This window comes from Chlorocebus sabaeus, chromosome X, assembly GCF_047675955.1.
Source record: "Chlorocebus sabaeus isolate Y175 chromosome X, mChlSab1.0.hap1, whole genome shotgun sequence".
NCBI lineage: Eukaryota > Metazoa > Chordata > Mammalia > Primates > Cercopithecidae > Chlorocebus > Chlorocebus sabaeus.
Window position 1 is genome coordinate 73,822,054 of NC_132933.1, and position 14,782 is coordinate 73,836,835.

Consider the following 14,782-nt stretch of genomic DNA (forward strand, 5'->3'; position numbering starts at 1 on the left):
AAGGAGTGCTGGATAACAGATTTCTGCTTGTTTAGATTTATTATCTATGTATGCATTCAACATACATTTTTTGCATGTTTAGTATGTTGCAGGTAGTGGGCTAGGCATTGCAGACACAAAATGAACAAATCTAATATTCAAGTGGGGCAGACATACAATAAACAAATTTTAAAAATAATTACAAATGAAGAGTCATGAGGGAAAAATTCAAGGTAATGTATTAGAAGTAAACTTGTGTCTCTAGGGGTGGGGAACTCTTTAGCTAGGGTGTCGACTTTGAGAACTGAAGGACTTTTAAAACTGAAGGAAGAGACAAGACAGCTATTGGAAGAACATTCTAGGCAGAGGGAGCAGTTACTGTAAAACACTTTTGAAGTGATTTTAATTCCTTTGAGCAATTAAGTTTGGGGGCAGTGCTATGCTGTATATCTGAGTTGACTCATCCATAGGAGGTTAGAAAGGGAGTGTTGCCTCTTCTCTGGGGACAGAGCGAAGAAAGCGTAGGTGCGACACCGACCAATGCAATCATTCCATATGTCCTCGTCTTTGATCTCCCAGCTTGCTGATATTAAACCTTGTTCATACACTGCCAGGTCACCACTATCATCATATTTTCTAGAGGCTACTACTCTTTTTGCTGTAAGTATAGGTAATATTGGATGGTTTGGATAACCAAACAGGGGAGAAAAGGTGTGGCTTTATTAGAGCAAAGTGGTGGTTTTAAAAAATGGAATGAACATACTAAGGTCTACTGGAGTTTGCAGTTTAGATGGCATCTTTAGGGCAAATGACATTGCTGGTGCCTTTGACATCCCTAGAATGATAGGGACACACTCTGTCCCCATATTTGTTCTTCATTTCTTCCATAATAAAGTAATATCTAATAGCATATGGCCACCTGAATAATGACTATAATTTCTAACCTCCCTTGCAGTTTGGCAGGGCTACATAGCTGATTTTTAGCTAGTAGTTTGCAAGCAGAAAGAATATTCACAATTTCTTGTCATCCACTTAAAGGGAAGAGGCATGCCTCCTTTTCCCCATTTCTCAGTCATACTAGCTACAATGTCCATGTGATAAGATATGATTAAAAGAAAACTTTACACAAATTAAATTTATCAGAGTTTGAGCAAAGAGCAATTTGTGAATTGGGCAGCACTCAGAAACAGAAGATGTTTAGGGAGTTTTGCTTTAGTAGTGTGAGTAGCAAGCTTTTATAGGTTGAATGTGGAAGCAAGGTAAAGAAATCACTTGATTGGCTACAGATAGGAATTTGCTTTATTTGAGGTTGAAAGTCCCTAGTTATAGGGTTTTGGCAGTTTCTGATTGGTTAAGTTTAAGCTTCATTTTGCTGTTACATTGAGCTTCACTTTGCTTATGTAGGAGCCCAAGACACTAGAGCCATTTCTGCATAAGGATCTCTCATTTATTTATTTATTTATTTTAATTTTCAAAAATATTTGTAGGTGGCCAGTCGTGGTGGCTCACGCCTGTAATCCCAGCACTTTGGGAGGTCAAGGCAGGTGGATCATGAGGTCAAGAGATCGATACTATCCTGACCAACATGGTGAAATCCCATATCTACTAAAAATACAAAAATTAGCTGGGTGTGGTGGCATGCCCCTGTAGTCCCAGCTGCTCAGGAGGCTGAGGCAGGAAAATCGCTTGAACCTGTGAGACACAGCTTGCAGTGAGCTGAGATCGTGCCACTGCACTCCAGCCTGGTGACAGAGCAAAACTTCATCTCAAAAAATATACATATATATGTTTGTAGGTACACAGCAGGTGTATATTTTTATGTGGTACATGAGATGTTTTGATACAGGCATGGTATGTGAAATAAGCACATCATGGAGAATGGGGTTTCTATCCCCCCAGGCATTTATCCTTTGAGTTACAAACAATCCAATTACACTATATAAGTAATTTAAAAATCTATAATTAAGTTATTGTTGACTATAGTCACACTGTTGTGCAATCGGATAGTAGGTCTTATTCATTCTGGTTTTTTTTTTTTTTTTTTTGTACCCATTAACTATCCCCACCCTCCCCAACACCACCCCCATCACACTTCCCTGCCTCTGGTAACCATTCTTCTACTCTCAATGTCTATGTGCTCAACTGTTTTGATTTTTAGATCCCACAAATAAGTGAGAATATGTGATGTCTGTCTTTATGTGCCTGGCTTATTTCACTATAATGATCTCCGTTTTTATCTATGTTGTTGCAAATGGCAGAACCACATTCTTTTTATGCTGAATTTTACTCCACTGTGTTTATGTACCACATTTTCATTATCCATCCATCTATCGATGGACACTTAGGTTGTTTCCAAGTCTTAGCTATTTGTAAACAGTGTGCTGCAACAAACATAGGAGTGCAGATATCTGTTTGATAAATTGATGACCTTTCTTTCAGTGAAAGAAAATATATACCCAGCAGTGGGATTGCTGGATTTTATGGTAGCTCAAGTTTTGCTTTTTTGAGGAACCTCCAAACTCTTCTCCGTAGTGGTTGTACTAACACCACTATGTACATTCCCACCAACAGTGTATGAGGGTTGCCTTTTATCCACATCCTTGCTAGCATTTGTTATTGCCACTCTTTAAGGAAAAAAAAACCTCATTTTAAGTGGGGTGAGATAATATCTCCTCATAGTTTTGATTTACATTTCTCTGATGATCAGTGATGTTGAGGACATTTTCATATGACTGTTTGTCACTTGTATGTCTTCTTTTGAGAAATGTCTATTCAAAATTTTTGCCCATTTTTGAATCAGATTATTAGATTTTTTACTATACGGTTGTTTGAGCTCCTTATATATTATGGTTATTAATCCGTTGTCAAATGGGTAGTTTGCAAATATTTTCTCTCATTCTGCGTGTTGTCTCTTCACTTTGATGATTATATTCTTTGCTGTGCAGAAATATTTTAACTTGATGTGATCCCCCAATTAATTTTTTAAACAGTATCTTGCACCATTTAGATTAGAAGAATACCCAAGAAATGTTGGTGTTACAGTACAGAAGTCTATGTCCAAAACATCTTGCAAAGAAAAGCCACCATGCTGGCTAATACTTTTCCATGAAAGAGAAATATATTTGTATGTAGTTTAAGCTACATTTCTGTTAACCACAGTTGAACCCATAGCCTAACTAATCCATTCTTGTCAGAAGAAATTGAAAGGTAGAAAATGTGTAATACTTGAGGGAAACTTTATAGAAGTCTACCCACCTATCTATGAGCAGTATTCACAGAGTACAAATAACTATCGCATAAGCTTCAGAAACATTGCAGAGTGTACATTTACTTAGATGCATTCTAATACTACTCTATGAGTATTGTTTAGTGGACCATTTTTACTACAATGTGGAAATGTAGTCTGTTAACGTTGGTATTTTTATATTCAGTGGAGCTAAGTCTACTGGACTCCTTCTCATGGGAGCCATAATTTGGACCAAGGAGACCCTGAACTGAATTCAACATTAGTCTTCATTACATTTCTGCAGTAGAAGAAACACCTACCTAAAATATTAAAAAAAAAAAAAAAAAAAAAGACTCAGGTTAATAAATGATATTTTCTGAGTTTAAACTTGATCAGATTAATCAAAGGGAAATTCTTCTACTTTTCAGAATTTAGTGTTTGATGTAATTACTGAACACATCTAAAATCAGTTTTATTCCTCGGCACCTTTTGATCATACATTAAACAGTTCATTTAAATTATACTATGACTTACTACAGTATTCATAGATTAAACTATATAAGGGAAATGCACTTTAATATAATCTGGAGTAGGGGATTGGATGCAGACATAGAAGAAAGAAGACTGGGCCATGTGTTGATATTGCTTGAATTTCAATAATAGGTGTTCATTGTATTTATTGTTCTTCTTATGAAGATGTTTGAAGTTTCTCATAGTAAAAAGTTTACCGAATTACTTTTTTCATAGTATTATCTCCTTATATACATTTTAGTAAAAAAGTTAAACTCGTTTAATGACAGAGGGCAGTAATGTGATTTCAGAACATTTTTAAGCTGTTATTATGGGTTTTACTTTATGCAAAGATGGTGTGGGTAATTTATAGTATGACTGCTTCCTCTATGCTTCCACGCCAGTGTCATAACTTGAACCATCATTTCTTCAAACTCTTTTTGTTTATTTTTGTCCTTTTATTAGAGTAGCATTTTAAAAGATAATGAATGCTACAAGTCTTCTTACAAGTTGTAGATACTCAACATTGCTTAGAAATGTCTGAAAAATCTCACTATTATGGGCCAGAATCAAACTTCAAGAACTCTTGCAATAAAAGTAAATGCTGGAGTCAGAAGGGGAGGCCTAATGACAGCCCTCCCTATGGAGCAGATGTTCTATTATTCTTTGAAGAGATACAAGAAGGCAAGTGGAAGGCGTTGAATAGGGCTATGCCTGTAGTTGAATCAGAAGATATGCATTGCAGTAAGTAGGATGAAGATAATTATTCAACAAACAATAGAAACGATAATAGTATTGGCATATTTATATTACTTGAATTATTTGGCAAAATCAAGTAGTGGTTAAGGCTGAAGAAGTTCTGAAGAAGAGGAAATGGTCTGTGAAGTTCAGTAAAATTACAATTCGCTCTCCCCATCCCCATACCACATCCTTTAATAACTAAGAAATAAGCAAGTGAAAACAGCCACATTTACTTGAGAGTTTATCTCATACGCCTTCCTCCCCTACCTCCACCACTCCATCAAAATATGGTGTCAAAGACAGTGAAGTTGTTTCTGGACAGACTTCAGGAGGGCACAGAAGAGGTCTCTATAAAATGTGAGGGCATTTGAAGCATGGGGCATGTCTGGTATTTATATCCCATTATTTTATTCAGGTTTACCAAAGCATCAAAAATTCTTCCTTGGGAAACCCTTCACCACTTCCTAGGAAAATATTTTTGCAACAGCCAAAATGTGTAATTCCTAAAAATTTGGTTATTATAGAAGATATTTGGGGTCTTGGAAGTGCTAGGGATATAGGCGAGATGATGAGGGAGTTACTGAAGTAGAAGAAAGAGAGCCAGGCTGAGGAAAGGGTCAGAGACAATTTTCCTGACTTCACACATTTTTTTTTTTTTTTTTTTTTTTTTTTTTTGGTTTAAGTAGATTTGTTTTGAGAAGAGCACAGGGGGACAGTAGAGGATGAGATTTTATTTTCCCCTGACAATCCAGAGAAAAACTCAGACTGCCACATCTTAACAACCCTTAAGACTAAGAAGAAAATATTCTCTCTGTTCCATCATTACAAATGTAGCGCTTTAAGAAGTTCTCAAAAACTTGGTCCACCGTGAAGATGGGGAATAATTTTTAGCAGAATATGAATATAAAACGTCTATCTATGGACGGAGTGAGTGGCAAGAGTGGGATAAAGTTGGGGATGTGGCTTATCTTTCCTTTCAAGAATAGACTGAACCTCTAAAAGAGAGAAAAAGCGAGAATAGAGTCTTAGGGGACTTTTATCCATGCATGTGAGAACACTAACAAAGATCATCAAGTCTATCAGTGTGTTGAAAGAAGTGACTAAGTACACATTGACTTCTGGATGCAGAAAATTTCTATGTAATTACAAAGACAATCTTTATTATTAAAATGAATATTATAAGTTATAGCCATAAATAAATTCCAAGTGCAACATTTTCACAGTATCTTGGGAATAAAATCAAAATGGGACATAAAATGTAAGTTGCGCAAGAGTTCCACAGATGCACCCTCTCAGCCCAAGGCAGCTTGTTCTGTTGATCCTGGGGCAGATGGCTTCTCTTTGTGGAATTATCAGTTAATAGAATTGGCTGCTTAACTGAGTGACAATGAAAACATATAAACCATTTGAATTCAATAATAATAATAATAATAATGACAATATTTTTACATAGAAATCACTACATATTCAAAGTTTTTCTTATTGGAATACTTATGCATTTTTGAATCAAAATTCAACAACTTTATATAGGAAATGTGGAATTATTTATCTTGAAGTATACGTTACTATGGTTGAGGGTGTTTTCTCTTTGCACCACAATTTCATGGAACCCAGAGAGTGATAAATGAGAAGTCTGGAGGAAAGATAAGCCATGGAATGGAGAAGCTCAGAGAAGAGGCTGCTGTCTGGATCGTAGCTGCAGCAGTACTCCTAAATTAGTAAGCTACTAGTTTAGACTTTCCCCTGAAAGTCAGGCCCAGTATAGGAAAGGAGAGTGGCAAAATGAAAAGAAGATGAACAGACATCTGAGAAACTGATAGCCATGTTCATGGATACATTTCTTAATTTTTTAAAAGTCAGCATTCTCATTATGGCAAGCATAGTAGGTGTTTGCTTACTATATACAATATGAAAGGCAGTGCTGTAGGACCCACTTTCTTCAAAATATCTTTCCCTCCAGTCAGTCTGCTTCAGTAGGTATTAGCCCTCCATTGAAAGTCACCACTTTGGTTTAATGTGTAGTCCTAAAGCCTGGAATTCAGATATTTCTGGGTAAATTAATATTAAGCTAACATTAGCTATTAGCACCATGGTGTGAATGAATTGATCAGGTTGCTGCCTGGGAGAGCAAGGGAATCAAGCAGAAGACAAAACATATTGATGGGATAGGGGGTGAATAAAGTAAATCAGAGCACTGAATACAAACTTAGATGAGCAGACCTGGGGAAAAAGGGTGTCCTCAGCTCAGCAGCATAAGAACACTGAATACTTGTTCTTTTTTGGAATAATGTAAATGGGCTGCCTAACAAATGGGTCCTACCCTCAACCATTCTTCTAAGAAAGTCAATCATCCCCTGAAAATATTTCCCTTCCTCTTTAAAAATATGTAATCAAAGTGAAATCAATATGTTAGTCAAATCAAATCAATCATCTTCCAAAGTGACCTTAAGAAGTGTAATTCATGCTAATCGAGATAATAGTAAGCACAAATGGTGTAGATGAGACTCTCACATTACAAGTACCCAGTTATTTCACAATTCCACAAAATTGTTACTTGCAATCCTATTACAACACTAAATTATACTAAAAAAAAAGACACTTTAAAGCAAAGAGACAAGACACAGTTATAGTTACGCTATTTAAAATACAATTTAACACTTACTGAAAACTTATTTAACACATCAAAACATATACCTTACAATGAATTGTTAGAAGACACATAGATACACTTGCTAGCAGCACAAAGTCAGTTTTCTAATAGGGTATTATCTTAATAACAACATATGTGTAAAATCAACACTTGTCCAAAGAAAACTTTAGAAAACCTTCCATCAGTCTAGATATTAGAATTCATTTTGATGTCACCAGTTTTCCCCTGATGTATTAGTATCATAACTGTATGCCTGAAACAACCCCTTTCCTCTAAATATGATAAAGCCTTTGATTGGGTTCTACATTCCTTCTGTGAGACATAGAAGTTATCTTCATTATATAGCACACAGATTTTAAGTAGAACTTTCTTAAAGTTACAGCTTTTTGCTAAAACATGTTTCAAAATATTATCATACTTACAACCTAAGATTTAATTATGACTAATATCCTGGGTCTGTTTCCCACAAAACAGTACCAAACAGGTAGTAGGCAAGTCATTGGCCACTGGTTGCCCAAGGCTGACCAAATTAATCTTCTATACATTTTTCAAAAGGTAAAATAATTGCCTTCCCTAGCTGCTAAGAGCTAGACTTTGGAGGCTTTAGAATGGTATGTCTGGGGCAAAGCTAGACCAAAAAAAATCAATGTGGATTCTAGGGTCCATGTGACTGACCGCAATATGTATGCAATGATGGGGCAGAGAGACTTACTCTGGCTTGGGTAAGTAACTTGGCAGTCTAAGCTAAGTGTCCTTATATTAGAGTAAGAAATAAAATGTGATGAGAATTTTAAAAAGATTAGCCAACTTTGCTTCATCTTTTCATTCTGACCTAGGTTTAATGATTCATTAGTGCACTACTTCTTCCATAGGCTCAGAAAGTGCAGGAACCTGTCAACATTACCTCAATGTATCTCTAGAAGCATGATTAAAAACTTCCTCTACTAGGCAGGTCCATACATCTCCAGAAATGTTCTTTAGAAAAAGTGTAAGAGAGCCAGAACTGTGATTGTCAACTTTCTGCTTTCTCCTGGGCTTAGAGGCCATTTGAGTCACCTTGTGTGGACTTTGACAAACTACCTGTCCTAGGTAGATGCAACACGGCATCTTTTATAGTCACAGAGAGTTATCATAGGTAAATATGTATATTGTTCTTAGTTTAAATATGCCAGAGGCCTGAGTTCAGATTTTCATTCTGTGAACAGGTGTGACAACTAATGTTTCACGTTGACACAAAAATGAAGAAAATAGCTATTTTAGTCTTCAAACTCTGAAACGTAATCACACTTGAGAGATAAAAATGATCTTATGTTTACAACATTTTCTTTACACAGGGTAATATATCATCCATCCCACTAAAATATAACCAAACATACGAAAATGGCATGTAAACTGTGATTACTAATATAAAAAGACACCTACATCTCCTCTGAATATAAAGACTCAGTATCTGCTGTAACAAAACTAAATGCTTATGGTGGCTCCAAGCTAATACTCTTTTTGTGCCTGAGGGTCACAGGTAAAAGTACTGACTAGAGTTGAGAGCATATGTTTGTAGGATGTCACAGAAATTTGATATTTTAAGATTTACAGACTTGATGAAAAATTACTACATGGATATGTCAACATCAATAATGGTGGATCATAACGCTCCAAATAGGTCCTGCTTTGAAGAAGTGAATTCCCCACAGCAGTAAGATAGAGCAGAACTGAAAAGCTGTGTTTTTTTGCGAGTTCTTCCCTGTGCCTTGGGTATTGCAGATATGCTCTGAGGTACTTGCATTTCAGGTCATATTCAGCTTGGTTTTTCTTTTAGCATAATTCAGTTGTCACAGTGGAAGCTGTATGGTTACTCACAAAGGATTTTGCATGGAGTTGGATGCTGTCATGCAAATCTTGTCTTGAAAGCCGTCTTCGGAACTCATTAGTGGAAAAGTAGTATATGACTGGGTCAAGACACGAATTCAGACTAGCAAGACACAATGCCACAGAATGAAATATTAGAATCACCCTTCTGGCTAGGCAGCTTTTAATTTCATTGGACTTCACCAGGAAATCTAAAGGAAAACTGAAATGATAAGGTGCAAAGCAAATTAGGAATACCCCCGCACAGGTTAGAATCATCTTCAAGGCTTTCTGTTTCTCTCCAAGATCCTGGGCCATGGGATATTTATCTTGCAGTGATAAAACCGTCTTCCAGGTACAATACAGGACAATCAGAAGCGGAGTTACAAACCCAATCAACTCGCCAATGGTCATCATAACAACGGACTGGGCCAGGTTGACATTCCTGGTAGGAAGATCCACAAAGCATTTGGTCCTATTGCCAGGGGTATCATCGCTGGTTCTGAGGAGTGGGAAGAGTACACATGCAAAGCAGATGATCAGCCAGCCAGCAATGCTGATGTACAGGTCATATTTCTGTTTGCAGTCATGGAAGCGAAACGGATACATGAGAAACCAAAATCGTCGCACACTGATGCAGACCAAGAAGTAGATGCTTGCATACATGTTGACATACTTCAGGTAGAAACAGAACATGCAGAGACCAGGCCCAAATGGCCAGTCATGATTCAAGTAGTAAAAGATCCTCAGTGGCAAGGAAAGAACTTGTAGTAAGTCAGCAATGGCTAAGTTTATCATAAATATCACAGCTCGTTTTGTTTCTTTCATATAACCATAGAATACCCACAGGGCTAATATATTCCCTATGAGACCTGGCACAAGAATGACAGTGTATGTCACTGCATAAATAAAGTAACGAAAATCTGTATTGTCTCCATCTGGCCCGGTACATGTGTAATTAGCAGGCATGATTCTCTCTAGAGAAACTATCTTTGCCTAATGGTGGTTCAAAACCTAAATTCACAATCAACTGCTGTTCCTTCCAAAAGATTGCTTGCCAGTGGGTTGGAGATACCAAGTATAAAATAACCTTCCTTTTTTTTTTTACCACGTCAGCCTGAGTCTCTACATATTATTCAAGGATTTTTCAAAGAACTATCTGCATTTTTTATTTAGATTTCTCTAGAGTAACTACATGAAAGCCTAGTGTACAAGCACAGATGACAAGCTGTTACAATTTCCCTCTTGTTTATTTTAAGGCCCTCTGGGACATCATGAGAGCTGATTCTCTCCCATTTGGAAAAGGAATGTACCATATAGCAGTTCCTCAAATTCCTATATGATGATAGCCTTCTCTTTACAGGTGTCTGGCAGGCCGTTTTTCTTTTTTTGGCTCACATAGAAGAAAGGATTGCTTTAATGCACAATGAGTCCGCCACTCTTCAGGGATGATTAACTTGGAAAGATCAGCTTTCTGGGACTTTTTCAGCTATATGTCAAAATCTAAAAAGTAGGAAACAAAGGCAGAGCTGCAAGCAAAATAAAATAAGTCAATTATTTCCTGGCCCAGCTTTGGAAAAAAAGAAAAGCCTATGTTCAGAAAAATATTCTAGTTTGAATGAAAAATTCTTATGTAAGGGAAGGGTATATGGTGCAGTTTCTACAAGGCACTTTATAACCACACAAAAATATAGCTTGAAAGAACATGAGAAGTAATCTAGCCCCTTGTTTTATATAAATATATATATATATAATTTATATAAATATAAATTAATTTATATTAGTAATATAAATCAAAATACATGAACGAATGACACTTGGGAGCTTGTTACAAATTCAAAATCTCAGGCGTCACCCTGGACCTGATGCCTCAAGATCTGTGTTTTAACAATGAACTCAGATGATTCTTCTGCATGTTAACATTTGAGAAACTATGATTTGGATTACTGCTTTACTAACCTTACTGATTATCTGAATCATCTGGGGAAGGTTAAAAAATAAAATAAAAGCTTCTGGGTGTTTCCTCCAGAGATTCTGAATGAGTACTCGTGGGGTACAGTATGCCATTTGTATCTTTTCAAAGCTCTCCATTTGGTTTTGATATAGCGAGCCCAGCATTTGTCCTTGAAGCATCATTTGATCAAAATCATTCCTATATGTCTAAAAATAAGTGGACAACCAGCTTCTCTTTAAATAATCCCATTTACTGGAGTCATTTAGTCACCTCTTAATTACCTGAGACAGCAGATGTAGCCCCAGAACAGAGAATCAAAATCCATAGAAAGTTGACTCAGTTGGGTCTATGACCCTTGTTCTGAGGTAAATAAATTTTAGCTTGGGTGACTGGATAGTTGCCTCAAGGCTACTGAAATCTAGGAGGACTTAACTAACTTTAAAGATATGTGTGGGAAGAACAAAAATGAAATGGGAATTATGAAACATCCTGCTTTGAATGATCAAATCCATGTGGTTTGAAGTGTGCTTCATTGAGCCCCCGAACAAATTATTATTGTTATTTTACTTCAATTTCATGGTAAGTGAAACAGCACATTTTGTTTACATTTTAGGTTGTGAAGCCCTGTCCAGAAACCATCTCATCACAGGTAACAAGCAACCACTTGCTCAAAATTCAACTTTATATTACAGTCTGGTTAGGTGCACACTTTATTAAGCCCAGAAAAAGCAGACCTAGTGTGCTGCAAGTGACTGCAAATGATGTGAAACTGAATAGCTCTGTGCATGTATATCAGAGGAAATTGTACCATTATGACACATGAGTAATCACAAGTTCTGGACAGAAGAGAACAGAACAATTTCCTCCTAATTCTGACCAGCACACAGGCAAATCTCAGGGCTTCATTTTATTTTTGAAAATCTTCAAAGTAATAAAATGCTTTGAAAAGTATTTGCCTAGTTAGTTCTCCTAGGAAATTCACCAGTTTTGCCCTGCTGAGTATTCTATCACTTTTTTAAAAAAATCAGTTTTAAAGAGAGGTGCTCCTGGATGTCACTTCAAACCAGGCTCCCAATTTATCTTAGCTTCAACATCAACAAGTTCCCCCAGGTCAATTTCATGAAGAGAGGAAACACATATGTGTAGACAGACAATACAGTTATTGTGAACATTGCCTTTTTGCCAGGAAGTTATTTTACTTAGCTAAGTCTAAATTTCTCTGCTGAGATCTGAAAGCCATTTCCTCTTAATCAGACTGCATTCTGTGTCTCTGCTCTGAGAAGTACTCTTTTAATTACTTGGAGACAGCAAGAAGGTTGTCACTGAGCCTTACATCACCAGTCATATTGCCTTTTCTCATATATCTTAATTTGTGATCATTTCATATTCTGGAGAATAGGGAAACCAACTGGTATTGAGGACCCCACAGGCTATTCAACCTGTACGAAAATTAACAAGACCTTTAGCTACTATTCGCTTCCCTGCCCCTACCATCCATTGGGGAAAAAAAAAAAAAAAAGTTAGGCTGTGTATTCTTACACTGCTTTTACCTCTCAGGGTCTATTTTTATTCTTCCCCTTTTACTTAGGCAGGGTTTCTCAACATTTGGCACCTAGGCTAACCGCAGTGCTTATTAAAGATGTGCATTCCCAGATGGACGACTGAATCTTATTTGTCAAAGAGTAGAGCAAAGGATCTACATTTTAACAAGCGTCACAGATAACCAAATTGGACAGCCTTAAAATCCGAGAATCTTCATTGAGTGATAAAGGACAATACCAAAACCAGTTCAGTTATTTTGTTAAGCTACATAACCAAACTGAAGTTTTTGCGGGAATTCACTGTTTTCCTATCTTCATTGCCTGTGTTTTTGACTTTCTCTCTGCTTAAATTGCTCTATACCATCTTTACCTGTTGAAATCCTGTCTGTCCTCCAAGGCCACTATCTTAAAATGCTGCCTTCTTCATGAGACTTTTGTGATATCTTGCCTAGTTGTGATCATATCTACCTGTGAACTCCCAAAGCACTTTGTATCAGAAATATGTCCCTTTCTTATTCATTCCACAAAATTGTGAGCAGCTTGCCAGCAAGGACAGTGTTTTCATGACCATTATAATCTTTCACCTCCAAAGTGCACAGCTACTTTACATGTAGAAGAAACTCAATTAGATTCAACTAAATTTAGGTCTAAGTTTAGATCTAAACCAGAGCCTAATGTAATAAGAAAAACCCTTTGGGCCGGGCACAGTGGCTCACACCTGTAATCCCAGCACTTTGGGAGGCCGCATCTGGCAGATCACAGGATCAGGATAGAGACCATCCTGGCCAACGTGGTGAAACCCCGTCTCTACTAAAAATACAAAAATTAACTGGGTGTGGTGGCGCGTGCCTGTAATCCCAGCTACTTGGGACACTGAGGCAGGAGAATCGCTTGAACCCGGGAGGCATAGATTTCAATGAGCTGAGATCGAGCCACTGCACTCCAGCCTGGCAACAGAGCGAGACTAATCTCAAAAAAAAAAAAAAAAAAAAAAAAAAAAAAAAGAAAAGAAAAGAAAAGAAAGAAAGAAAGAAAAAGATCCCTTTAAGTCTATACATACTATGGTCTTTTGCAAACAATATTATACAGCCCCATTTTGTTGACTACTGTTTAACTTGTGATTCATAGTGGTTCGCAAACCTTGTTTATCTATACACGGTTAAAAGACTAGTGAAAATATTAAATCACTTATGATGGATACTATGAAACACTGAGCAGACAGTTTAGGATTACATGTAGCCAAATATCTGGCTGGCTATCAGCGTCTTCTGTTTTTAGTACTCCAGGTGTGTATACTCCAGCTCTTAAGAGACAAGTCACAATTTTACAAAGTTCCATTTTACACATTAAATTTCAAATATTTCCACTTAGTTGAAGTGATGAGAAGATCACAAGTTAATATGTTACAGTGGGAAAGCTGTATGTTTCCTGTTCTCGGTGCTGACAGGGCTGTGGGGATTTTCCTCCAACTTTTCTGAATGTTCACCTTGTGTCTCAGAGAAAACATGAACATTTGGACAAGAAACAGGATTTTTAAAGGAAAGTTATGGGCTTCCAAGCTTACATAAAATAAACTAAGGTCCAAGATAATCAGATTCTTCTGGCCCCTTTCACTTTTTTGCAGTCCTCTTGCAATTTTCTCCTTGAGAGTGTGCCCTATCCACTATTCCACACAATTAATAGCCTGTGAAAAGGGAGGAGTAAACCAGCCTTATGGGGTCTGGTAGAAAGACCAAGCATGGAATGGAAAATGAAACCAGTTATCAAGGTCTCACTCCAGGCTCTGGCCAGAATTGTTGGTATAGGTAGCTACCCCATATGGTGTGATTTTAAGGGACTGAAAATCCTTATTTTAAGAAGAAGGAGGGTAAACATTCTTTCCTACTTGGTTTGGGCCCAATTTCCTTTTTGCTTGAGGATAAGCCTTTTGTCCTAGAGAGTTTAGGCTGCAAATGCCAGACTCACAGCTTTAAAGATGGGGCCCAGGAACTTAAACCTGGCAAGCTTTCCCTGGAAATGTCAGTGCTTCACACAAACTAAGAATTTCTGGAGCATGTACAATATATCCCAGTAGATCCCAGAGCTTTTGCATCCTTGGCCTTTGTGCTCAGTTACTCTATCAGCCTTTTTTTTCTTTTTGTCTTAGTGCTTAGTTTTATTCCTCCACATTTACTCGTTCTTTACTTATATTTGGGAGTCATTTTCTTCACAATATATTATCCAAAATATTATTTAAAATTTCATTTTAAAGAACAACAAAAAAATACAGAAGTCTCTAAGCAGACATTAGGGTTTTCAGAAACTTTTAGAAATAATCCTAATTAAAATGATTTAAA

General features: G+C 37.0%; 1 protein-coding gene across 2 annotated transcripts in view; it reads right to left on the reverse strand.

Annotated features, from left to right (window-relative positions):
- Positions 1 to 2,071: 2,071 nt before the first annotated feature.
- Positions 2,072 to 14,782, reverse strand: part of GPR174 (G protein-coupled receptor 174) — a 33,556-nt gene continuing 20,845 nt past the window's right edge. For both annotated transcript variants that reach the window (XM_007992152.3, XM_037989501.2), the window contains one exon: positions 2,072 to 10,480. In XM_007992152.3, the coding sequence (XP_007990343.1) occupies positions 8,919 to 9,920 (1,002 nt within the window). In that variant the 5' untranslated portion in view covers positions 9,921 to 10,480 and the 3' untranslated portion in view covers positions 2,072 to 8,918. The remainder of the gene's footprint in view (positions 10,481 to 14,782) is intronic.